The sequence below is a fragment of the Mirounga angustirostris genome, unplaced genomic scaffold (assembly GCF_029215605.1).
Source record: "Mirounga angustirostris isolate CCGP_5_RB_7025 unplaced genomic scaffold, mMirAng1.0.hap1 SCAF_4, whole genome shotgun sequence".
NCBI lineage: Eukaryota > Metazoa > Chordata > Mammalia > Carnivora > Phocidae > Mirounga > Mirounga angustirostris.
The window spans coordinates 85,390,334-85,415,429 of NW_026991712.1; the positions used below are offsets into that span (position 1 = coordinate 85,390,334).

The following is a 25,096-nucleotide window of genomic DNA, read 5'->3' on the forward strand; positions in this document are numbered from 1 at the left end:
GTTGTCTCTTTGGCTTTGTTCTCTCCTATTGTTGAGATACATGCAAGCAGTTCCCAACTCCTTTGCCCAGCCAAAGATGAGCCTTACTACTCAAAACAAATTCACCCCAATGTACCCTCTGTATTCTACAGCAGTGGCCTTCTGTAATAGTTACTTGTAGGGACAGATGGTGGCCAGTTTCGGTCCATAGGTAGGGACATCTCTACGACCCCTGTCAGCTTGAAGAAGTTACAGAAGACGAGCCCTTTGCCTTTCAACAACCTTAAATATTTTATTTATTTTTTTATTTTTTTATAGATTTTATTTATTTATTTGAGACAGAGAGAATGAGAGACAGAGAGCATGAGAGGGAGGACGGTCAGAGGGAGAAGCAGGCTCCCTGCCAAGCAGGGAGCCTGATGCGGGACTCGATCCCGGGACTCCAGGATCATGACCTGAGCCGAAGGCAGTCGCTTAACCAACTGAGCCACCCAGGCGCCCCAACAACCTTAAATATTTAAGGACCGAAGAATGGTCAGGGGGAAATGATGAGGGACAGAAGCAGAAACATGTTCACCTCTAGCCCCAAAGGCTCACCTATGGCCTGCATAGTTTCAGTATGGATCAAATGCGTGCTGGTTGCTACATTCTTAAAGGGTCTCATCACTGCCTGTAAATTTCACTGATAGTTAATATGGAACTGAATGATAATCACCAGAGAAATCTTGCAAAGGTAGTTTTACGAGTAGAAATTTGAAGTCAATACTTATGATCTGATCCTCCCGGCACGTCCTCTCCCCCTTGAGCACTAAGCATATAACCACCAGCTGCATACAGCAAAAGTGCAGCTCTTTGTGCCCCCGGGTCCTGTCCCTGTGCTACTTACCAAAACTTACTCAGTTGTACCATACAATGTCTAAAGAATTCTTTCTTGGGGCACCTGGCTGACTCAGTAAGTGAAGCATGTGACTCTTGATCTCAGGGTTGTGAGTTCAGGCCCCATGTTGGGCATGGAGCCTACTTAAAAAAAAAAAAAAAAATTTATTTCTTGACCATCATGCTCAATGATCCCTCAACATCCTGTCTTCCCCGCGGCCAGAGCCACCACTCAAAGGCCTACGAAAGCCAAAGCCTACTTGCTAAAGCTGAGTTCTTCACGTGGTTACAAGGCTCAGCAGGAGCAGCACCCGGCCTTCTCCAGCCTCATCTCTCACCAAGTCCACAAACAGCCCAATGCTCAGGCTGTTCTAATCCACTACAGTTCCCTTCCCCACTGGTGATTAATCCTCTCTGGAATGCCTCCTCTCACACTTGCTGGCCCCTCGAGGCACTTTTTTTTCTGTAAAGATTTCCCTTACAACCCTGCTTTAAAAAGTGGGCCCCTTGTGCGTGACACGCTTCGAATCCTTACTGCTAGGTTGTACAGCAAACCACCTCTGCCATTATTTATTTCCGGGTTTGTTTTTCCTACGAGACCGGGCTCTTTGATGGTAGGAGTTGTATTTTATATTGTTCTCATTGCCTGGCACATGTTAGGTGCTTAATGTCTGATGAGCGAATGAATGAAAGATGAAGGAGGGAAGGAAGAAGCAACAATGAGCAGAAAGGAAGGGACACTCCTGTGTCTGAGGAGAGCCCGTTGTTTCCACAGTGGCTTCTCAAACTGCCTCTGCTTCAAAGGAAGAGGCCCAAGTGAAGAATAGGTTGGGTTAGAAAGTCCCACTCTGGAGCTGAAGGAGAGAGAAGAGAGGGATCTCTAGGTGGGGAAAAATATTTAAAATGCTCTTTTAATCACACAGATAAGGAATTAAATGAGCCGGTCCTCAAAGAAATCCATCTCCCTTTCAGTGCTGACCGGGAATAAAGAGGGGAGATCTGTCCACATCACCACATCAGAAAGAGTACGCTCCATAAAGGTTGATCAAGCGATAGCTTATATGAAGTGCACTGAGGGTCACCATGGACTCCTTCTGCCACAAATAACTCATCAGTTTGCCACAGAACGGTTGTCCTGGCCTATTGGCCGGACCGGCCACCATTTTTGGAGTTAGGCAACAGAGAGAGAGAGACATGGTCTTATTTCTAAGGCTGTTGCTTAAGTGCACATGTTCCTTGAGGGTAGTAGAAAAACACTGGATGTCTAAAAAAAATCAAATAGACTTGATTTCTACCATTAGAACCTTCTAATTATTGCCTTAGTGGGCATGAGGGCTTATTTCAAAGGGGATGAGGTGTGGGATAAGATTTAGTGGCAGGAGACAATAGCACGTAGGGGAAACAAATCTTTAGGGCCTGTGTAAAGGGGAGGTAGGTCACCAGATTAGGAGCACCACCTGGTGCTTTGATATACCTTCTGACTTAATCCTCACGATATACAGGAAGATTGATTATTTTATAACAAAATATTTTTATAACAATAGTTAACTTTTCTTGAGTATCACCTTACTTGAATTATCTCATTGGTCCTCACAACCCTAGCAAGTTTAAAGACAAGAAAGCCAAGACTTAAAGAAATGAAATCTGCCCAAGGTCAAAAGTGGTATAGCTGAGATTTAAACCCAAGTCTGTCTTCATTCTTAACCACTGTACCACACAGCCTCTTACTGTTATCTGAGCCTCAGGGTAGTTATGACTGGCCCAAGGCCACACAGCTAATAAATGGCAGACCTGGGGTTTCAATCTAGGCCTATGTGCTTCCCAAACCTACACGATTTATACTCTGTAGTCACTTAAGTAGGTGAGGATTGCAGGAGGCTAGAAGACGTCTCCATGGGAGAGTCACGGAAAACATTTCGAATAGCTTATAACTTTGCCTTCCAGGAACTCAACTGTATAGGTCTCAGGTGGTCCAAGAATCTCCCTCTCACCATGCCTGAGCTATCCATATCCTAGGGAACTCAAAGAGAGCCAGAAGTCATTTGACACTGAACTTTATTTGTTCTGACCATCTGATATCCTATCCACCCTGCTAGGAAACAGAGACAACGTTCTGTGCAGAAGACCAGAGACATGTCAAGATAAACATTGTGGTCAGGCCTCAAGAACAAGTTCTGTGGCTGCTGGTCAACTGCCCGGTCAGGTCTCCTCTCTTCTCAGCGTGAAACAGGTGCGGATTCTTCAAATGGCTGTCAGAGCCGCACCTTGGAGACCAATAACAGACTTTGGTATCCAAAGTCTTGATTACAAAGAAATATAAATTACCCAGTCGTTGGTGAGAAGGTAATTCGCTCTACTACTGGCCAGGACCACAAAATGGGAGGAGAGGTGGTGAGGTGACCCAGAGATAGAAATTGGAACTTTCCAGTAAATATCAGGCAAGGGCTGGCAAACTGATTCCACCCTACCAGGAATGACTGCAGTTGCTCCAGAAACATTTTCCTAGGAGCTCTTTGTGCCACAAAACCAATGCTAAGCAAGTAAGGGCTTGCTCCCCAGAGACCTCCTGCCACCCACTTTGGCTTCTTCGTCAATGCAGACTTGACTAGTTTAGACCCCACGGAGCTGCTGCTTCCCAAAGCCGGTGAAAGCGTTTCCCACCGTCAAGGAGAAATCATCTCCCTTCTCTCTAGTTTCTATAAGGTAGCCCCAAGGAGGGCTCATGAGTGTGTGAGGCCCGAGAGAGGAGAAAACACCGCCCAGGGTATCCAACTTTCTCCACTGGTCGGGACCGAAACACCGGGACTCTTCTCTGCTATCCCAGCTCTAGCCACCTGGGGGCCCCTGGCTCCGGAGCATCAGGCACCCGGCCCTGGCTTCGCTCCCAGGGAAGGCGCTGAGCTGGGAAACCCAGGCCCTGCAGGCCTGGAGCAGCTCGGTTTCCCAGGCACCTGAGGGCGGGCTAGTGTACCACGAAGTCTCAGGTTTCAGGGGGATGGCAGTTGCCCGTCTAAAGGCTTCTCTGTTCCTTGGAATTGTACAGAATGTCTCTTGTGGCTTTTCTTCCTCCCTCCTTGTTTCCTGTTGACTCTCCCCATCCGGCTCTCTGAATCACCGGACTCCACAGGAAAGAAGCAGATGTTGACTTTACTTTTCGAAGCCAACGTCAGCTCCCTTCTGTGGAGTGGGGAGCAGGCAGGAAGGTGAGAGGCAGGGAATGGAGGAAGATCGCCCTCATCCTTTCCAAATTTGAGGGAGGATATCAGGGGGAATCTAAAAGGAGTCAGGGAACCTAGGCAAAAAAGTCTTGATTCCTGGGGATAAGGAAAAAGGGGGCCCCCAACCAAGGCCCCAGTGTTGGCTGTGGCAGCAGGATCATGAGGAGGGAAGCACAGGGGGAGAGTGTTTCTGGTTTGGGCGCCAGCCCTTCTCATCTGAGGTAAGGCCTCATCTCTTGCCAGCAGCATGCTCAAGACTCAAAAGTCAAGTCAGTCTGCAAGTCTGGGAAGACAGTCCAGAGGCTTTTCTTGTCCATCTGAGCCCCCAGACCATGGCTCTTACGCAAGTCTTTTGGAGAAGCTGCCAAGAGGACTTTCTAGGGCTTTATTATACATTCATTGCTCCTATTTCTCTTCTCTTTTTTCTTCCTCAGGGATTTTCTTTCGGGCAAAGAAGCCAAGCTGTAGAGGAAGAGATAAGAGTCATCACCAAATGTCCTGCCTGGGGACCTTGCCAACAGCCCTCAGATATGTCTGAAATCTTCACTTTTGTTCTGCTTCCAAAAATGAGATTCTAGTTTATTTTATTTGGCTTAGTTTAATTCAACCAACATTTGTAGAGTATAGTGAAAGAGATCCGGGCAGGACACCCACAGCCTACTTAGCCGCCCAGCACAAATCCAGTTCTCCCTGCTATACTCAAGGAGCTCTCAACTCATGGGCATCATGGCCCATACTTCCCACCAAAGCAGTGCTTACCCTCCAAAGACAGAAGACAAGGAGAGCAAGTAGGAGCAGCCCTCCCAGGACACTGCCAATGAGGATCCACAGGGAGATGAGGACAGGGCGGGTCTGAATCACCTCCAGCAGGCTCTGTATGGGGAGGACAGCTGTTCGGGACTTGCACCCTTTCTCCCAGCTAGCCTCACCTCACATTATAGGGGTGAAATAGAAGCCTCAAAATAGAAGAATAAAAAGAAAGTAACCGAGGCAGGAACAAAGGCAGTGGGAGCCCAGCATCCTGATTTATCACTTCTGACTCCCCAGCTGCCTGCTAGTGAGGATGCCTCTGTTCTAAAAAAGCCCCCAGGTGCCCTTGCCCCATTCCCACCCTCACTCTTTCTGTGGCTCCCAAACCCAGGCTTCGGTCCCACCTCACTCCAACGAGAGGCTTCTGTCAGCTGTAGGACACTGCCCTCCTTAGCTCCCAGCTCAAAGGTGCTGACCACTGTCAGAGACTTGAATTTGGCCTGTGGAAGACATTGAAGATGAGCCATCATCAGGTGGTGTGGTCTTAGAACCCCAACAGCAAAGATGAGGCTGGTAGGCACAACTTCCAGCATCTTCCAGACCAGAAGAAAAGGTTGGAGATCAAAGGAGAAAGAGCAGAAGGGTAACAGAAGGAAAGCCTCTGGCCCTTCACGTGTGCGGTTTGCTCTACCCAGTATTATTTAACTCCCGTTCTTTGGCTAACCCCTACCCCTCCTTCAGGTTGAAGTTTAGACATCATCCCTTCTGGGAATTAGGGAAGTGTTTCCTCCTAACCCCCACCACCCTGAATTAGGTCATAATATTCTGTTTACTTCTCTGTCTTTCACCGCTGGACTAGAAGATCCTTGAGGTCAAGAGCTGTGTCTTATAAACATATGTGTCTCTAGGGCCTAGTGCCTAGCACAGTGCCAAGTACACACTGGTTTCTCAATAAGGCTTTTTTTTTTTTTTTTAAGATTTTATTTATTGGCGAGAGAGACAATGAGAGACAGAGAGCATGAGAGGGAGGAGGGTCAGAGGGAGAAGCAGACTCCCTGCCGAGCAGGGAGCCCGATGTGGGACTCGATCCCGGGACTCCAGGATCATGACCTGAGCCGAAGGCAGTCGCTCAACCATCTGAGCCACCCAGGCGCCCTCTCAATAAGGCTTTATTGAAAAAATAAATGAATGAATGAAAAAAGGATACCGAGGAGAGATACAGAGAGAACCAGACTTAGAGAAGGATGGTGTCTCAGACTTAAGCTTCCCATAAAATATGCCTACATCCCAGGGAGCTTGTGCTATTCAAAGTAAATTGCCCCTAGTCACTGTTACAGCCGTTATAATTAAGATGTCGTTTCCCTGCTCAGAAACTCACACTGACTCCTGACTGCCCATTGCATTGAGTTCAGTTTCACCTTCCTAGCTTTGGAGAACTTTCATAACCTAGAACACACCTTTCAGCTATACAATCTTGCCTCCCATTACCCTCCAATATCTATCATGCATACAATATCGACTATTTATTCATTCATTTAAGAGAAATGTATTGAGTCACTATAATGAGTTAGGCATGGTGCTGAGTGTTGGGGATATTCTCCTCAGTGTCTACCTAATACAGGTCCTTTTCTATAGTAGGCACTTGATAGATTATTAATTGGCTGAATTTAGGTATCCTATAAATGTTGATTTTTTAAAATATTTTATTTATTTATTCATGAGAGTCAGAGAGAGAGAGAGAGAGAGGCAGAGGGAGAAGCAGGCTCCCTGCCTAGCAGGAAGCCCGATGTGGGACTTGATCCCAGGACCCTGGGATCATGACCTGAGCCAAAGGCAGACGCTTAACCATCTGAGCCACCCAGGCGCCCCTAAATGTTGATTATTGATATAGCACCAAGGGATGATAAACAGAGGAAAATACAAGGAATCCATCTCGTTATTCATTTATTCTTTACAACCCCATGAAGTAGGTATTATCTTCCCCACTTTAGAGATAGAGAGAAAGAATCAGAGAGAGATTAAATTACTTGCTCAAGGTCCAACAGCTCGTAGGAGGCAAACCTGGAACTTGAACCTGAGTCTATTCCAAAGACTATGCCAAAGTTCCAGGTAGGAGCGGAGGAGGAGAGTAGAAGAAAAGATTTACCCTCCGGAAAAATTCATTGTGAAGCAGCCTCAGTAGTCCAACAGAGACCTCGGTCCCCTTTGCCAGTCGCCCAAGATGACACCTCACAACCTGACACCGAGTGTTACTCCCGTTCTGCCAGAAGAGAGAGACAGATCAGGATCTTGGGGTGGAAAAATTGCCTACTCCCCACTCCTGCCCCAAGGCTCCAAAATCTACTGCTCCCTGCTGCGTTCCCACTCTGGATATCTCCTTCACCTTCTTGCGACTCATACCAGTCTGTATGTGTGCTGAAACTCCTCTGGGTGCACAGGGCGCCTTGGGGGCTCGGTCAGGTTCTCTACTGCGCAGCTTGCCTAGAGGAAGATGCAACTTGAGCAACCCTCTTGATGGTGAGAGGCCACCCACTCCAGGCTGAGCAGGAGCATACTATCCATGCATGCTCTGTGGTTCTTCCCTGCGCAATCCCTTTCTTTCTCCCCAAAGAAGCCACATGTGTAAAAGAAAGGTCTCCCAGAGGGAGGAGCCCTGAGAGCAGTGACCCAGCAGATAGGGGGCTGGGTAAGTTCACCAGATCGAGGTGGCAGGGTTCCCTATGCCCTTAGCCCAGACTCACATTGTCAGTGATAACTTGAGACAATGACAGGAAGTAATTGCCCCCATGGGCTACAGCTGGAAGGAGGGCCGAGATGATGAGGCCACTGACCACATAGCAGCCAAGGTTCTGAACCTAAGAGCAGGATTGGAAATGGGAAGAAGTGGGAGACAGAAGATCCTTCCTCATCTGTTCCCCTTCACCCTAGATGGCCCTGGACATCTAAGAGAGACTCGTCCCCTCCTTTGCCCAGGACTCCTCCCCCTCCCCCTGCTCATACCAAGGACCCTCCAGCTTCTCACCCTAAGAGTGGTTTTGAATTCGGGACCCACTGGGAGGGTCCCGTATGGGTGGACCTCATAGCGGTGCAGAGTGGACTCACTGCGTGGACACCAAGTCAGGAAGTACATGGTCACAGCCATGACACAGACACAGGGGCACATGATCAGCACACAGACATGGATTCAGGGAAGGCAGAGCCAGCACATGGATAAAGAGATGGGGACACATAAAGAAGATCGAAATGGGACATGACGTAGACTTGATACAAACTTTACAGTCACATCCCATACCCGTCACCCCAACTTCAATCCCCAAGGCCTACAGCAAAGCCCTATACCTAGGACGCATAGGTATACCTATACCTAGGAAAGGAAGATGCTTAAAAGGTTCAACTTGAGTGGGATTGAGGGCAAAAAGATGGAGCAGCCCCAAGGGTTTGGGGGAAACACGTGGAAGGAAAGGGAGGAAACATAGAGTATGAGTCTGGGGTCAGAACGGGGTCTTGGCGGGGAGGTGAGCCATACCTGGAGAATAGGAGGTGGGGCTCATATTGAATGTAGGCTGAGGTCTGGACTGTGTTATCTTGAAGGGTCCCATTTCTCTCCAGGCTATTGCTGTAGGGTCAGGGGGAGAGGCTCACGTCCCAGCCCCCTCTCAGACAACCCTTCCCCGACAAGACCCAATGGGAGAGGCCTGGGGGGGATGCTCCCTTTGTTCTCACCTGGTGGCAGTCAGCCTCACAAGGACCTGGCTCAGGAGCGAAGAGCAGCTAAACTCAAACTCCAGCAGGAAGGTCACCTGGGGTCATATGGGGTCATGGAATCTTCCTCTTCAGGAGCTGTTGTGTACCTCCTTCCCTAAACTCCCAGGCCCCGCAGTTTCCAGTCCCTGCTCTCTCAAAGCTGCTTTCTCATGCTGGGCCCCCACTCACCTGGGCTCTGGTCTGAAAGACAGGGTGCCCCACACTGCAGAGCCGGACATGAGGCGAAGGGGCGGTGCATTCCACCTTCACTGGGCTGTCCCTCTGAGAGCAGAGGAAGGGGGTGGGGGCTGGAGCTGAAGCTGCAAGTGCTCTCCTGCCCGCAGCCTCGAAACACTGAGCCTTTCTCTAGAGCCCTTCACAGCCGAGGCCAATGCCCCAATCTTCTTCCTCCTCCTGCCCTGACTCCTCCCAAACCTCCACCCCCACCCCGCCCCCCAGGCACCTGAGGCGTGAAACTGGCCAGGTGGAGGTTTCTAGAGAAGCTGAGACTCAGGCTAGTGTTGTAGGCATTTTCCTTCCTGTTCTCCAGAGTTGCTGACACCAACACTTTCTGCCGACCTCCTCGAACCACGAACGGGTCCTTCCTAGGAGTGGCGGAGAAGGGAGAGCCCAGGAATTGAAAAAGCTCCCAGAAGCATCACTTCTGCTTTCCTGGGCAAGAAACAACCCTCCAGCTCCCTTCAAGTTCCTTCCAGTGGTCTCAGGTCACCCTGGTTTGGCTAGTTCATGTCTGTCCCACCTGGAGCCTTTGATGTCCATATTAGCTCGAAGCACCAGGTCTGTAACACATTCATTGTCAGGGCCACAATCCTTCGAGAAGGGGACCTAGAGGGGAAAGAAGGGGCTGAGGGCCCGATAGGAAGGCAAGGAGAAAGGGATGGAATTAGGGGAAAAGTGAAAAGAGAAGAGTGGATGCCCAGGTCAGATTTCGCTGTGATATCAGGTGCCCACCCTCCATGTCCTCGAATTCACTGAGGACAGTGTTGGGACCTAGGGGCAGGGCAGGGCTTGGCACCGCTGACCAGCTTTTGTATGGAGGTAGGTGAGCCTTCATCCAGCACAGGCCCTGGCTTTGTGGTGTTGTCCAATGCAAAGGTCACAGTCAAGGCCAGGGGCCGGAGGTAATCTGAGGTATCCTGAGGAAAACCAGAGTCAAGGATCATGGGGAGCCTGGGTTAGGGGTACAGCCCAGGCCCCTGGCAGAATGGGAAGATTATAGTGATCATGTACCGAGCACCTTCTATGTGCTGGGTACTGTCCTAAGGTTTTATCAATACCATTACATTGAATTCTAACACAACTCCCATGATGTAGCTATTATTAGTATCTCCTCCTTTTAGGCAAGGAACCTGAGGCATGCAGGTTGTGCGGCTTGTCAGAGTTGACAAGCGGCAAACGGCGGAGCTGGGCTTCAAACCCAGATCAGCCTGCCCCCAGACGCTGACCTTCCTGGCTTTCCCACCTTCAGCTTCGGCTTTTTTGCCAATCCAGCGGGAGTTCGTCCTCCAATCCGCCTTCCCCTCGCTCCCAGGCCCTGATGCAAAGCACTTACTGCTCCTCCTCACCAGCACATGGAAGTGTAGCGCCTCACAAGTGACATTCCCGGTGCTGAGCCGGAGCCTCCGAGGGGACAGCCTCTGGCCAGAGCCATCAAACGCAGCACGTGCCCCCGCCGTCCACTCATCCAGGGATGCTGTAAACCGCAAATCTGGACGGGGCAGGCAGGAGCGAGGGTGAAGGGCGGTCCAGAGACAGAGGCCGGCGGGGTTGAGAGTTGCTTAGGCCGCTCCGGTCACTCACAGAATCGACGATCCCAGCGGCCAGGGGTGCGCGAGGTCACTTGGAAGCAAAGGGCGGCAGATAGGCAGGCTGCCTCCTGGCCTCGCCGACTGCAGTCCCTCTGAACCACACTGATGGCTGGTGGGGTCACCTCCAGTGAGGGGGCCAGGTGGACAATGGGCCGGGAGCTGGGAGCAGGGTGGGAAAGAAATTCTAGCAGTAAGAGGAAAGAAAGCCCTTTGAAGAAGGCAGTCCCCAGTGTTGGCCTCCCAGAGGTCAAAGGCAAGAACGAGGGGCTAAATGTACGCGTGTCACCCTCTCCGGAACCTTCTGGCAGAAAGATAATAGCTGACATTGAAGAAGTACTTGCCATGTGCTAGGCACTGCGTCAAGATCTTTACCCGATTGTGGCATTGAATCCTCACAACAAGCCTATGAGGCAGGCACTATGATTATTCCCATTTTTAAAAACTAGGAAATGGGGCACCTGGGTGGCTCAGTTGGTTAGGCGACTGCCTTCGGCTCGGGTCATGATCCTGGAGTCCCAGGATCGAGTCCCGCATCGGGCTCCCTGCTCGGCGGGGAGTCTGCTTCTCCCTCTGACCCTCCCCCCTCTCATGCTCTGTCTCTCTCATTCTCTCTCTCTCTCTCAAATAAATAAATAAAATCTTTAAAAAAAAAAAAAAAAAAAACTAGGAAATGGAGGAACAGAGCAAGTTGGTCAAGAAATCCAAATCTAGGGACGCCTGGGCGGCTCAGTTGGTTAAGCCTCTGCCTTCAGCTCAGGTCATGATCCCAGCAGGAGCCTGCTCCTCTCTCTCCCTCTGCCCCTCCCCCGGCTTGTGCTCTCTCTTGCTCTCTCTCTCAAATAAATAAAATCTTAAAAAAAAAAAAAAGAAAGAAATCCAAATCTAAGTCTGTGACTCCCAAGCCCTTGCTTTTCACAGCTGCACCACACTGCCCACCGCCTTCTGAGCTGGCGCGGCTCACCTGAGCAGGACGGCTGCCCCCTGGGCACCCACAGCCACATCTACCAGGTCATCTCCATCCAGATCCAGCCGGCCGTCCACACTCCGGCCAAAGTAGCTGAGGGCCTGTGGCATGGAGACGGCAGCAATCCTCTGAGCGGAAGAGAGGGGAGACTGAGCTGGGACTCTCACACCTGGTGACCCAGGCCGCCCACCCGGTACACTCACAATAAGGAGTAAGAGAATAAGAAAGGGGGTGCCTGGGTGGCTCAGTCAGTTAAGCATCTGCCTTCGGCTCAGGTCCTGATCCCAGGGTCCTGGGATCGAGCCCCACATTGGGCTCCCTGCTCAGGGGGGCAGTCTGCTTCTCCCTCTGCCTCTCCCCCTGGCTTGTGCACTCTCTGTCTCAAATAAATAAAATCTTTAAAAAGAGGGAGAGAATAAGAAGGAATAAAAGAAACTGGCCTGTGTCTAGGAGTCCCTAGTACAACAACCCGCATCCTACCCTACCACCTCACCTTTTTGACTACTGATAAAAGAGCACTTGTCCAGTTTAGGTCTCCAGGTCAGGGAAACAATGACGAAAAAGGAGCACACCCCCCTTCCCCTTCCTCCCACCCATGCCCCTGCTTTATCCGGACACTCCTGACCTGGGCGGGCTGGGGCCTGAGCCCGCTCCGGGTGCCATGATACAGGTACAGTGCTCCGTGGTGCCCATCCTCCAGGGGTGCCCCCACGGCCACATCAGCAAAACCATCTTGGTTCAGATCAGGAAGGGCACCCATGGCAAAGCCAAACCGAGCATCCTGGGGGGGTTCCGGCTGAAGTGTTCCCTGGAGTGTCAGCAAGGACTGCTGGTGGAGGGAGAAGACAGAAGACGCTGAGCCAGCAGTCCCAACCTCTCAGCCAGCCCGTGAATGGGTGAATGGATGCGCCTTCCCTTCCTTCTTCCCTCCACCCCCCACAGACAAGTTCAAGGGGAGCCAGCGAGTCTCACCTGACCCACCAGATACACATAAACCCGCCCCGTCTCCTTGTTCTGGGGCCCCAGGAACATGGGGGCGGCCACAAGTAAGACATCCGTTATTCCGTCCCCATCCGTATCCAACGGGCAGAGCTCACTGCCAAAGTAGGAGCCAATCTGGGGAGTGGTGGGGAGTGGGACCCCAGAGAAAAGACAAGGTGATTGTGGACAAGTGAGAAGTACCCGCCAGCCTGCCAGTCTGATCCTCACACCCCTGACGGACTCCGCTAGTCAGAATTCAGCAAAGACTTTTCAGGCTCCACTCTTGGCTCTTCCCTTTCCTCCCCCACAGCCTGAAGGTCCCTCAGGATCCAAGGTCCCACCCTCCCTTGCATGCCCTACCTGCTCCCCCTGGAGGCTCTGGGCAACCCTCACAGCCCCATCTTCCTTAAGCTGGAAGGCGATGACCTTTCCTCTATGTCTAAACCGAGGAGCCCCTGAGAGAAAGAGGCGGCGTCCACCCCACAAAAGCATGGAGGAAACAGAGTAACCTAGAAATGGGCAGGGAATCAGGGGTGAAAGGGAAAAAAGATGGGGTCAGAGTAAGAGGGTTCCCTAAAGGCACAGGAGCAGGTCCCAAGGAAAGTAGCAGATCAGTGAGAAACTGCTCTCACACCCTCCATTGGTGAAACATTTCCTCCTCACCACATCATCCCCTGCAACCCTCTGCAACTCACCCAAGTAGGCTGCGTGGTTCTGCAAAGCAGGGGGGAACTCATCTTCCAAGGCTGTCCGTGGGGGGAAAAGGTGGTGACCTTCTTCAAGCCATAACACGGAGCCCCCCCAGTCATAGGCCCCCACCATTCCAAAGAGAATCCCATCCTGTTTGGCAGAAACAGATGGGGTCACTTGAAAAGACAACAGGAAATGAGGAGTAAAAACCCCAGGAGTGAGAAGGTCACTAAGAGTATGCTGGGGTCACTTGGAAAGGCATGGGAAGGTCAGCATGGACACTGGTTAAAGGAGGAATCTAGAAGAGCCCTGGGTTGAAGTTGCCTGAGTCTCAGGTTGGGAGGAGTCAGATGTTGAGGGGGGTCACAGAGGGGTCAGAGTCTGTCCAACCTTTAGCCGATGAGTAGAGAAACCAATCTGAGACATTTCCAGCCCAAAAGAGCTTTCGTTTTCTCCATGGGACCCTGAGCACGAGAAAATATCAAAGCAGAATCAGGGAAGAGCTCACCACAGAACCCCACCTACACCCTGAACCCCCCCTTTTCTGTCCTCCATTTCTTCAGGGTAGTCATTACCCTCAAGGCCAAAGATCCGGTCTCCTAGTGCATCCACGATGTCAGTCAGCGCAGCTTCATCTGTGACATTGAAGAAGAATCTCTCATCTGGATCACTGGCAATCATCCTGATTTCCCGCAGGAAAGAGGTGGGGTCTCGCTGCCTCCGGAGGTAGTGGCCAAGGACCTGGGGTCAGGAGACCCAGGTGGGGTCAGTTAGCTATGCGGCGTGGGATGTTAGAGCAGGCCAACTAAAGTGAAGGAAGGGCAATACGGCCGATCTTTGGGAAGTGGTTAATGCCCATTCTCTTCAAGTTCCCAGTCCTCAATGTCACCATCCCCCCTCCATCCCGCCAGACCCAGAGGAGATTCTCACCGCGATCCCATAGCGGGTCACTCTTCCAGCCTCACAGGCCTTGAGTGCTGCAGGAAGCTCCTCCCCATCATGTGACTCTCCGTCAGTGACAACCACCAGCAGCCTAGCAGCCTCTGGTCGGCCTCCATGGGACGGACTGAATCCTTCTGTGCTGAGAAGAGAGAGAAAGGAGTGAGGTGTGATCACGTGTATACAGATACACACACACCCACCCCACTGTCACAGTTCACCAAGGTCAGGCATCTCCCCTTTTACTCCATTTCCCTGACAGTGTCTGGCACGGAGACTGCACACAGTAAGGGCTAAAATGTTTGAATGACATAGAACATATAGAGCAGCATATCCTCAGGCAAATAAGTATAAAATCCATTTGCTCGTAGATTCATTCAGCAAACATTGCACTGGGGAAAAGACACATATTCAGAGAAGTGTAAAATCAAGGAGGGGGGCGGGACAGGGGAGTCGTCCCAGAGATGAGTTCTGAATCACGTTTGGCAAGCGGGCTAGGACATGAGTGGTGAAGAACCTGAAGGCCAAGATCGAAGTGAGAGTGCAGGGATAGAGAGCGTTCTGTCTACAGAGATAAATCAGTCAGAAACGTGGAAAGACGCAGACATAGACACTTTGAAGAATGTGATGAGAATGTGATGAGATGTGCAAAGACAGCCAGCTTAGCCTTCCCCAACCACCAGTGGGCACACAAAGGAAAGCATGCCGGACATCTTGGGGTGGACGCACTGTACTCCAGACCCTCCCTAACCCTTCTTGGCCCTCCTCACTCTGGCTTTGGCCTCCCAGGCTCCCCTTCCCAATGCCTCACCAGGCCACCAGGATTGCTTGGGCAGTCTTTGTTTCTCGTCCCTCTCGCCGACTCAGGTTCCTCGCTGCCCTCACCACTTCTTCCTTTGTTTGGAAATCTCCCAGGGACCACTCATGCACAGGGCTCTCCCCATACTGTACCAGTCCCACCTGAGAACAAAGCATGCGCTCACATGGAATGCATGTACTGAGGGAGAAGACAGTATGTGAGGGCAGGGATACTACTGAAGACATGACCTACATTCACCTCATCACCACTCTCTCCCTGCCATCTCTCCCCCTTACAAGCCCAGCCATATTGCCTTCTCTTACCTGTATCTGCTCTGGGTCAATAAACAGTCTCCCTACCAGTCTTCGTAGGAAAGTCTGAACTTCAGACCATGGGTAGATGCTATTGGAGCCATCCAAGACAATGACAACATCCATGTAGGTGGGACAGCCTAGGAGGAGGGGGATGCTGATGAGGAACAGAGGGGTAGAAGGATATTGGACATGGGGACAACAAGGGAAGAGGTCACAGGAGGGTACATTCCATCCAAACACGTTTTAGGCCCTTCTGAACATGCAAGGAAGGTAGTATGCCCGGCCCTGGGTCAATGTAGAAATGAGTAAAAGAGGAGATGGGCATGCATATAATTTACAAGAAGAAGGAGGAGAAGAGGGAGAAGAAGAGGAAGAAGAAGGAGAAGAAGAGAGGAGGAAGAGGAGGAACTGAGTGCTAGGGAGAAACAGAGCACCACTCTGCTGTAGGACAACAGAGGGTCAGTTCTGAGAGTAGGGAATCAAAGGAGGAGGCAATAGAAGATGTTTGAGGAGAGGAGAATATAAGAAAAGACATTTGCATGGAGAACGCTTTAAATAAAAGGACAAGGAGGTATAAAAATAGATGACAAAGAGGAGAATGGGGAGGGAAAGGCCATGGCCAAGGCACAGTGCATGGAGGGGTAGAGTGAGAGTTGAGTTTTTGAAGTTGGTTAGAATAGTTCATGGAGCCTTGATGCCCTGGCAAAGAGTCTGAATTCTAATCTGTTAGGAAACATGGAACTTTTGCAGGCACTTTCGGTAACAATGAGGAAAGGTATGCAGGCCCCCTGTCCAGCATCATACCCTGTTGCCCCATCTTTTTCCCACCCTGCACCCAGTTCTGGGGACTGAGTCCTCAGGCCCTTCTTCTGGCTCACGTTGTGCGGTGGGTGCCAGGCTTCCCTGGGGCCGGAATGAAGCATCTACACGGGCACATATTCCAGAACTGAAGACAGATGAGCCACAAGCATGAGACCAGAGAGGGGCACAAGCCTAGGGAGGGGCAGGAGAAGTATTACCCCCAGGGCTTGGGAGTGCACTCTCAACACTTGCCCCTAGTCCAAGAGGCACTGAAACCTGGGATTCCCCTCTTTGCTTTCTAGGGTTTTAAACTTCTTGACCTTGACCCCTTCACATAGACCAGTTTCCTTTACCATACTACTCTTCTCTCTGCCAAAATCCGTCAGAGACCCCGTCACCACCCTTTCCTTAGCTCACCATGAATCCCCCATCATTGTCTGTCTCTAGTAGAGACATTCCCAGGTGCATATTCACAGCAGGATGAGATGAATTTCCCAGGGGATAGTCACCTGGTTGGAAGGGGGTGGGAGAGAATGAGATCATGGGGTCACACATGAGCTTCTTGAATTTAGGGTGATTTGGAAAGAGGATGAGATCAGGGTCAAGTCAAAGACAAGGGAGTATGTAGGATATGGGGGTGAAGGTGAGGTGGCTACTAGCATATCAGGTTAGGGGTTAGGAGTGGAAGAGTGAGGCATCTTCTTACCCAAGTGGCCTTTGGCACATGGAGCACTGTGGGAACCCCCTACAGGGCAGCGATAAACGTCCCCTCTTCTGTCACCTGAAGGCCCATCCCAGGGGGCACCCACCAGCATCCTGGGAGAAGGACATGAGTATAAGCATTGTGTGAACATGACCTTTGAGATAGGCCAGAGGGAAAATGCATGGGGGTAGCAAGTCCCGTATCCCAGCCACTTCCAAAAGACCAGAGTCACTTAGATTCCCATCTGCCTTGCCTCCCTTTTAAGAGCTCCACCACAGTCCCAATCCCATGGCCCTCTGGTTTCCTCCTCACCATCGACGTCCACCCCCGACATGTTGTAAGACACTATATCCAAATTCAGCCTCGGGTGGCCCTGGGAATAGGCGTGGGTGATGCACATCCAGATTAAAGGGGGAGCACAGACCTGGGGGGCAGAGTCATAAGGATAGGAGGAAGCGGTCAGAGAGGCTAATGAATGCCCAGAGAGGTACAACCAGAGAGGAAGCACGAAGGGAACATTTTGATCTCAGTCTATCTCCCTGTTTCTTACCCATGTACTCAGAGCTCCAAGCAAGGATGGTCTTCTTCCTGTGTTTCAGTCCAGCTACCTAACCTGTGGCCCTCTGCCATGCTGGTGCACAGCTGTATTTCCATTCCCACCCCTGCAATCTCATTCACAGACATGTCTGGAAGGGTCAGGTTCCTCTTGTCCACATCATTCCTCCTACACATCCTCCCCCAGAAGCTGCAAGACTCAAAGAGGGAGAGGGCCTTTCTGCAGCCCAGAACAACTGTCCCTTCCAGATTCTCCCCAAACGCAGGACCTCAGGGAGGACAAGAGGCTAGTGAGTACTGCCTGGTCTCTCCTCTTTCTGTCTCTTCATGACTCCCAGTGTCACGGTCACACTCTCAATCTTCTTCTCCACTGTCTAAGTCCCTGCATGATTCCAGCCCTGAAAACCTCAGTGGTAATTAACTGGGTGGGGCCACTTGCCTGCCCACACACATGGTTTGCCAACCATCCTTACCAAGGGTACCATCACCCCAAGGTTTCCCACAACCCACTTCTTTTCTAACTCATCCACCCTCCCAACTGCCCCCTGCTTACCTGCCTTTCTTCCTTAACTTTCAGCCCACTCTAAAGACACCCCCTACTCTTGTCCTGTCTGAGTCTCACCCCCACCACCACCAACCACAAGCCCTTTAAAATCAGAGCTGGTATGGGGTACCTGGCTGGCTCAGTCAGGAGAGCATGCTATTCTTGACCTCAGGGTCATGAGTTCAAGCCCCATGTTGGGCACAGAATTTACTTAAAAATAAAATTAAATTTAAAAAATGTTAAGAAATCAGAGCAGGTATTTTAGGAAACAAAGATTACAGGGCACTGGTGAGGAAAAATTCCAAGCCTCTGGTCCCTCCCATGGTTCTTCCCTGTCTTGCTCTCTCCTTTAAGCAACCCCCTCTCAGGCCACCTCCACCACCCCCGCCACCAATGGCTATAAGCTCTGTCTCAAACCACGTTCCTTCTCAGAAAGGTGTTTTCTATGTGAGCCTTTTTGCATCCAGGAAACTGGCAGGGCTGTATGACCAGCAACTGGAGCTCATTGGTTAGATAAACTGAGTTCTCACCACACAGTCAGGTATGCCTCGGGCTCCAGAGACCCCCAAGGGTAGAAGGAAGTTGGGAGGAGAATAAGAGGAATCAGACTAGCCACGTGGAAGGTCACGTCATATTTCTTTTTGATCCACTCACTCCTCCAGGGCTTAGGATAAAGATTTTAGATAATGGGACGCAAATCTGACCCAAGGCCCTGCCCGTCTCAATCCCGAAGCCCTCGTATGTGTGGGCATAAGAATGAAAACATGCACACACACACAAACACACACATACACACACGACACACGGAATCAGTGTTAACTTCTCACCCTAACTCCGAAGATTTTAACCCTAAAGGTCTCGATGCCAAACAACCCATACACCTTCCTTCCCCACCAGGAACCAAGAAGTTAACCCCCCTCACCTGTCAGGAACATGATGGGCAAGAGCAGGTGAGGGATGAGGGCAAGCTTCATGCCTGCTTGTTCTCTGTCCGTGTGAGAAGTTCTCTGTGCCTCTGTCCCTCTCCTTTTCTGTTTTCTTTACTTTCCCTCCCATCCTGCCCCCTCCCACTGGCAGCTAAAAATAAAATGGGAGGAGTGATGGTGGGAACTCCGGGGAGCCCCAGACCAAGGAAAGGAGGACTGAGCGATTTTAGCCTATTTCTCTGCCCTGGTGCTGCCCCCTGGAGGCATCATCTCAATATCCAAAGAACCCAAGTCTTGACTTCTGCAGTTTCTTTCTCTTCCTTTTTTTCTATCCTTTGTTGTTGCCAGGCAGTTCATGCTTTCCTCAGGTTTGGAATAGATGGTAGACATGGGAGACAGAGACTTTTTACTTCTTAACCTTATTTATCTCACCCTGGGATATGGAAAATGAAAGAGCTGGTGACAGTGATATCAATTCCCCTCCCACCCAGGGGAGTCCCAACATGTGAGCACAGCCAGCCCACAAACCAAACCTTGCCAGTCGCACTTCACTTAGTTCTGTCTGTGACTCAGCCTATGTTGCCTTGTGGCATTATAGCTTTTGGAGGGACTAGAAACTATGAACTGGTATGGGGTGTGGGTTGTGGAACCAGCATAATTACTGTAATATTAGACCCCCTCTTCTTAACGAGGCTATAAACTTCTAAAGTCGGGACCATAGAGCTTCTTAGCTTTTTGTATCTCTACCTCTTAGTATTATGCCCTGCAGAGTGTAGGTGTTCAGTAAAAGTCTGCGGGTGATGACGCTAGTGCCTAATCCCATGGAAAACCCAAACCACAGTACCAGGAATTAGAGACCTCAGATGACCAGAACACATGGGACCAGACCAAACACTGATGAGCAAACGGACCTTTAATGTGCTGACCTGAAGGCTTGCTCCCCATTGTGGGCACGCCCACAGCTATTTACACAGAATCACTGTACAGTATTTACAGCAAGATGCTAGACACAGCATCCTTCTGGATAGGCAAAGAAGGGGTGAGAACAGGCTAGGGAACAAAGCCCTGAAATAAAAGTGTAAGCAGAAATCTGCAGGTGTGAGTAGAGGGAAGGGCCAAGTCATGAGGGAGGCTGGTGAGGTAGACATGAAGGAGGAAGTAGCAAACCACCTCTGGTGCATGAGGGGAGAATCCACTGGGACATGAAGTCTCTAAAGTTATGCTTTGGTGGCATTTGAAGGGGGTAAAATCTGCCACAAGTCACCTTTGTGAGGAAAAAGAAGAAGGCAGTTAGAACCTTACAGACCACACCTTCTACCTCCCCTACCAAAAAAGTAATTCTGCTGATTAAATTCCTAGGACAGCAAATTGAGAGGGTAAAAAAAAGATGCAGAGACAGAATCTTAAATAGACTCAAGAAACACAAAGTAAAAGGGGTCAAGAGAGACATAGACATTGCAATGAAGGAGGAAAAAGCAAAAGCCCCAGAAGATCTGAACATCAGAATCATCCCGTTGACTTCACAAGTCACCTCTCTTCACCTCACCTTCCCCAAAGCTCCTCCCTCTACCCCGAACTCTTGGGATTTTAACTTTAACCAAGGAGTAGAATTAGAATGAGGCTGGTACATTGGGGATGATCTAAGATTCCATCTTACCAATTCAGATCCCCTCCTTATCCTGTACCAGAATATCAGGGCTTGAGTCGTAGCCAAGGGCAGATTAGAGTAAGAATAGACAGGATAGAGGACACGAGGCCACAAAGGCCCACAATCCCAGGGCCACAGCGCCAGAGGCCTAGTTTGTCCAGTGGAATGAAAAGATCACAGGCATTTCTGACCACATCCAGCAGAAGTGGGGGATGACCTCGGAGGACCCGAGCCAAGAGCAGGACTCGGAGCTGAAGCTTGAGAGCCAGTTGAGGCAAGCCTCTTCCTGGAGTTCCTGGACCTCCAGGTCCTGCAGTTTCAACTCCTCCTGGGGCTCCTCCTCCGGAACCCTTCAGTCGCCGGCTACAAGCTGAAGACTCTTGCTCCATCAGTAGGCGAACCTCATACGCATCACGGCTCAAATTCATGATGAGGGAAAACAGATAGTACCTGGGATAAACAGGCCAGAAGAGTCAGTAAGGGCACAGATAGCCACTTAGCATATCAAACAGAATACTTAAACATTTTTTCCCTCACAGTGCAAAGTGCAAATTATATGTAAGAACACCAGCAGTAAGTGCTATTACCCACTATTAGGAATGTCTTCCCAGCTTTCTGTAACTAATCTGTGTTTACATGTACCTTAAGATCCTGGCTTAAAGTCATGAGCATCATCAAACCTTCCAAGACACCCTCAAATTTCACTTGTCCACTTGGCAAACCATTAGCACACATACACACACATTCAACTTGAACTATAATAATGCAAATGTTTTCAGAGAACAAGCTTCAGTTGTTTGAGAGACTCAGAGACATTATAGATCTTTTAAATCCCATCCTTTTGTTAAAACAAACAAACAAAAACAAAAAGCGAGGCCCAGAAGTGTTAAGCAACTTGCTAAATGTGTTAGATTTATCAATTCCTTAAGAACAGTCTATGTTTGGGGCTCCTGGCTAGCTCAGTCAGTAAAGCTACTCTTCATCTTGGGGTCGTGAGTTTGAGCCCCATGTTGGGTGCAGAAATTACTTAAAAAACAAACAAACAGGGACGCCTGGGTGGCTCAGTTGGTTAAATGTCTGCCTTCGGCTCAGGTCATGATCCCAGCATCTTGGGATGGAGTCCCGCATCGCACTCCTTGCTCAACAGGGAGTTTGCTTCTCCCTCTCCCTGCCACTCCCCCTGCTTCTGTGCTCTGTCTCTGACAAATAAATATATAAATAAATCTTTAAAAAAAAAACCAAAAAACAGGGGCGCCTGGGTGGCTCAGTCGGTTAAGCATCAAACTCTTGGTCTCAGCTTAGGTCTTGATCTCAGGGTCCTGGGTTCAGGCCTACATTGCAGCCTTCTTAAAAAACAAACAAACAGGGGCACCTGGGTGGCTCAGTCATTAAGCGTCTGCCTTCGGCTCAGGTCATGATCCCAGGGTCCTGCGATCGAGCCTCGCATCGAGCCTCGCATCGGGCTCCCTGCTCCGTGGGAAGCCTGCTTCTCTCTCTCCCACTCCCCCTGCTTGTGTTCCCTCTCTCGCTGTGTCTCTCCCTGTCAAATAAATAAATAAAATCTTTAAAAAAACAAACAAACCAATGAACAGTCTACGGTTTGTGTGTGGTTTTTTTTTAAGATTTTATTTATTTATTTATTTAAGAAATAGAGCATGAGTGGGGAGGGGCAGCGGCAGAGGGAGAAAAAACCTGAAGCAGACTCCCACTGAGCATTGAGCACAGAGCTTGAGGCCGGGGGAAAACGGGGCTCGATCCTACAACCAACCGATCGACCATGAGATGGTGACCTCAGCAGAAACCAAGAGCCAGATGCTCAATTGACTGAGCCACCCAGGCGCCCCAAGAGTCTATGTTCACTCTGACAATAGTGGTCTGTACTCAATGTAATTGTCCTACCTCCAAAACACATCCTGAATCCAATCACATCTCTCTCTCTTACACCCCACCAGCAGTCTCAGCCACCAGCGCCTCTTGCTTGAACTACTACTTTAGTCATTGTTAAATGGTCTTCCCTTGCCCCCTGCCCCCAACAATTTAATTTCACATAGTAAATCACATCATTACTCCCCTTCTTAAAACTCACCATGGCTTCCTTCCTATCCCATTTAAAATGAAACCTAGGGGCTCCTGGGTGGCGCCTTAGTCTAAGCAACATCATCTCTTGGACATATTAGGGCATCTCCTCCTCTTTTGCCCTACCACAATTCATTTTCCGCTGCAGCAAGAGAGATCTTCTTTAAACACAGTTCGAATCATGTCACATCCCTGTTCAGAACCCATTGTACTTAGGATAAAATTTAAACAAAACTAAACCAAAAATCCTACCATTGCCAAAGAGGCCTTGCATGTGATCTGGTCCCCTCCACATCTCCAGTTCAAACTTATGCCCTTCAGTCAATACTCTCCATCATGCTGACTTTCTTTCTATTTCTCTAATTCCACAAAATCTTTCTTGGTTTAAAGTCTTAGAATGGGCTATTTTCTGTTTGAGAAGGTCTTCTCTGCTACTGTTTACTTTGCCTAACTTCTTTTCCGACTTCAAATCTGAACTAAAACATTACTTCTCAAAGAGTTCTTCCCTGACTTTTCAGTCAAAATCAGCTCCCTTTGTGATATATCTCATAACACCCTGTACATTTCTACAAATAACTGGTTTGGTGGTTGTCTTAATATGACGCCCCCACTAGACTAGAAGCTTAGTGAGAATGGGAACCATATCTGACTCTTTGCTTTATTCCCTAGCCCATAGTAAACACCTCCTCAATATTTTTAGAATGAATGAATGAGCAGGCAGTGAGAGGCATAACCTGTGGTACAGACAGAAACAGATTTAAGCAATATAATATCTTATCTTGCCCAATCTTAGTCATTCATCATAGAAGAACATCTATCTTCCATCTGCCTCCATTCACTATTCTCTGATAGTTTAAAATCTAAATGAAGATTGGAAGCCAAGTGATAAAGATGTGTATATTCTGGGAAGACCCTGAAAGATCTTTTGCTCATAAAAGGCAAGCCATGCAGTATGGGAAATACAAAAGGTCTTGTAGGATAAAAGGATATCAAACCTGAATGAACGCTGGGCCCACTTCTCCTGATCCACACGGGGGGCTAGTCCAGATTTTCCAGCCCACAGGACATTGTCACAGGCGAAGTACAAGGCTCGATTGAGGTGACTAACAGTGATGCAGAATCTCAGGACAACATCTGATAAGTGCACAGCTCGTTTGGCTGACTCAAGGGCATCTGCTGAGTTACCCAGGCGTAGAACTTGTGGAGATTAGCAAGGAGAAGCAAGGATTTGGAAGTAGAGGCAGAGAGTGAGACACAGAGAAAGAGGAAGCAAGAAGGTGAAAGTCAAGCAAGTGACAGAAACAATAATTACAATTTTTTAAAAAAGGAAGAAAAACAGTTCAAAATTTTTTTTTCTTCAAATTTTAGTTAATTTGTGTCCCAGTTTGGTTTTCTCAAACTTGCCCCATACTCTCCAATCCTTCATTAGTCTCTTACCCCTGCTCTCTTATCTCAATCAAGAGGCATGCAGAGCCAAATAAGGGGGAAGAACTGGCAGAGAGGTCAAGAACAGGAAGGAAGGACTAAAGGAGAATAGCTGGGGATGGAGAAAGTGTTGGAGTAATAAAGCAAAAGTACGGTTACTTACGCTTCCTTCCTAGGCTCAGATGACCCTCCAGTTGTCGAATTTGTTTCTGTAACTCGGGACTGGCCCCATGTTTCTGTAGTGCATGGCCAAGAAGGGAGCAGGCATACTGGGCGGCCCTGGAGAAGAGGCCAGGCAAGGTAAGGCGGAGATGTCCCTAACCTACGCCTCAAAAAATGTCTTCCAAAGTAAAGTACTGACTTCCCTTTTTCCCAGTTTGAGAACATTCCCTTTCCTCCTCTTTATGCCCACTTCTTACCATTTCTCCTTCAGGCCAGGGGAAGGGAAAGGCGTTAAGGATAAAAAGGAGCCTAGAAAAGGAGTTGGGGGCGTTACTTGGAGTTGAGAAAATAAGAGATTTGACAATGATGAAGTCTGAAGGAGACTGTGAAGGCAGCAGGGGGTCCATCACGAGCACATCAGTGTGAGCATGTACATGATATGTAAGGGAGTGGGGAACAGATGGAGGGATTATTCTTCAGAATAGGTGAACTAGGAGATTTCAAGGCCCTCTAGCTGAATCGAGACCGGAAGACAGGGCGGAGGCAGAGGAGTCCCCAGATGACAACAGGGTGAGGGGACAAGGGAACTTAGAGCCACTCAGCTCTGGGAGGCAGAGTCCGGCTATCCATCGCGGGGCGAATGCTCCTCACGCCACCACCGCCCAGTGAGTAAAGTGCTGGTCTTATGTGGACATGGCCACCCTGAGCGGCCTCCCCGCTGGCCCACTCGTGCCTCAGTTTCCCCATCTTTCCGGTGAGCAGAAACGAATCATCTCCTCACGGCCCGCTCAAATCAGCACCTGGCGGTCCGTCCGGGCCTCCGTAGCCCGAGCTGACCCCTTTTGACCCCCGTAGTATGAACGGACCTCGCCTCACGAGGATCTTCCTCTGTCCCCACCCCCATTCCTATTCGGGCCGCACCTACACAGCCGCTCCCGGGCCTGGCTCTGAGCACTGAAGCGAACCCAGGCATCCATGACAGCAGCAGCCCCGGCTCCGCAGCCCCGCGCCCGCCCCACTTCCCGCCCCTAGTCACGCCTCCTGGACGATCAACGGTGTCTCGCGAGGGACAAATATCGCCAGAAAAGAAAGCGAGTGAGGCCGGCCTCGGAACCTCAGAACAAGAAACGTTTGTCTCTGGATCAACACCAGGGTGTTTTTCGGTGGGTCTCC

General features: G+C 49.9%; 2 protein-coding genes across 18 annotated transcripts; both read right to left on the bottom strand.

The window, feature by feature from the left end:
- ITGA10 (integrin subunit alpha 10) lies at positions 1 to 20,407 on the bottom strand. Of its 16 annotated transcripts, none has more exons than XM_064588399.1 (30): positions 20,270 to 20,295; positions 16,900 to 17,011; positions 16,591 to 16,700; positions 16,302 to 16,393; positions 15,962 to 16,076; positions 15,093 to 15,220; positions 14,782 to 14,930; positions 13,962 to 14,112; positions 13,607 to 13,772; positions 13,422 to 13,495; positions 13,037 to 13,181; positions 12,702 to 12,850; positions 12,333 to 12,476; positions 11,986 to 12,189; positions 11,358 to 11,488; positions 10,389 to 10,555; positions 10,154 to 10,296; positions 9,611 to 9,724; positions 9,328 to 9,413; positions 9,031 to 9,172; positions 8,757 to 8,849; positions 8,547 to 8,623; positions 8,350 to 8,439; positions 7,846 to 7,924; positions 7,565 to 7,678; positions 7,224 to 7,304; positions 6,970 to 7,083; positions 5,228 to 5,323; positions 4,833 to 4,946; positions 3 to 4,535 (listed from the first exon to the last, which is right to left on the bottom strand). In XM_064588399.1, the coding sequence occupies exons 3-30, from the start codon at positions 16,697 to 16,699 to the stop codon at positions 4,479 to 4,481; spliced, it is 3,324 nt and encodes a 1,107-aa protein (XP_064444469.1). In that variant the 5' UTR covers position 16,700; positions 16,900 to 17,011; positions 20,270 to 20,295; the 3' UTR covers positions 3 to 4,478. The 16 variants fall into 16 exon arrangements, 13 of the variants coding, with proteins under 13 accessions (XP_064444469.1, XP_064444463.1, XP_064444470.1 ...); XM_064588393.1 differs by lacking the exon at positions 20,270 to 20,295 and adding an exon at positions 18,609 to 19,411 and having other exon boundaries at positions 11,986 to 12,186; XM_045896778.3 differs by lacking the exon at positions 20,270 to 20,295 and adding an exon at positions 18,609 to 19,411 and having other exon boundaries at positions 4 to 4,535.
- PEX11B (peroxisomal biogenesis factor 11 beta) lies at positions 19,508 to 24,938 on the bottom strand. 2 transcript variants are annotated; one of them, XM_045896777.3, is made up of 5 exons: positions 24,845 to 24,938; positions 23,925 to 24,040; positions 23,332 to 23,533; positions 20,270 to 20,710; positions 19,508 to 19,876 (listed from the first exon to the last, which is right to left on the bottom strand). In XM_045896777.3, exons 1-4 carry the CDS (start codon positions 24,898 to 24,900, stop codon positions 20,305 to 20,307), a joined length of 780 nt encoding a protein of 259 aa, XP_045752733.1. In that variant the 5' UTR covers positions 24,901 to 24,938; the 3' UTR covers positions 19,508 to 19,876; positions 20,270 to 20,304. The 2 variants fall into 2 exon arrangements, with proteins under 2 accessions (XP_045752733.1, XP_045752732.1); XM_045896776.3 differs by having other exon boundaries at positions 19,508 to 20,710.
- Between the last annotated feature and the right edge of the window lie 158 nt (positions 24,939 to 25,096).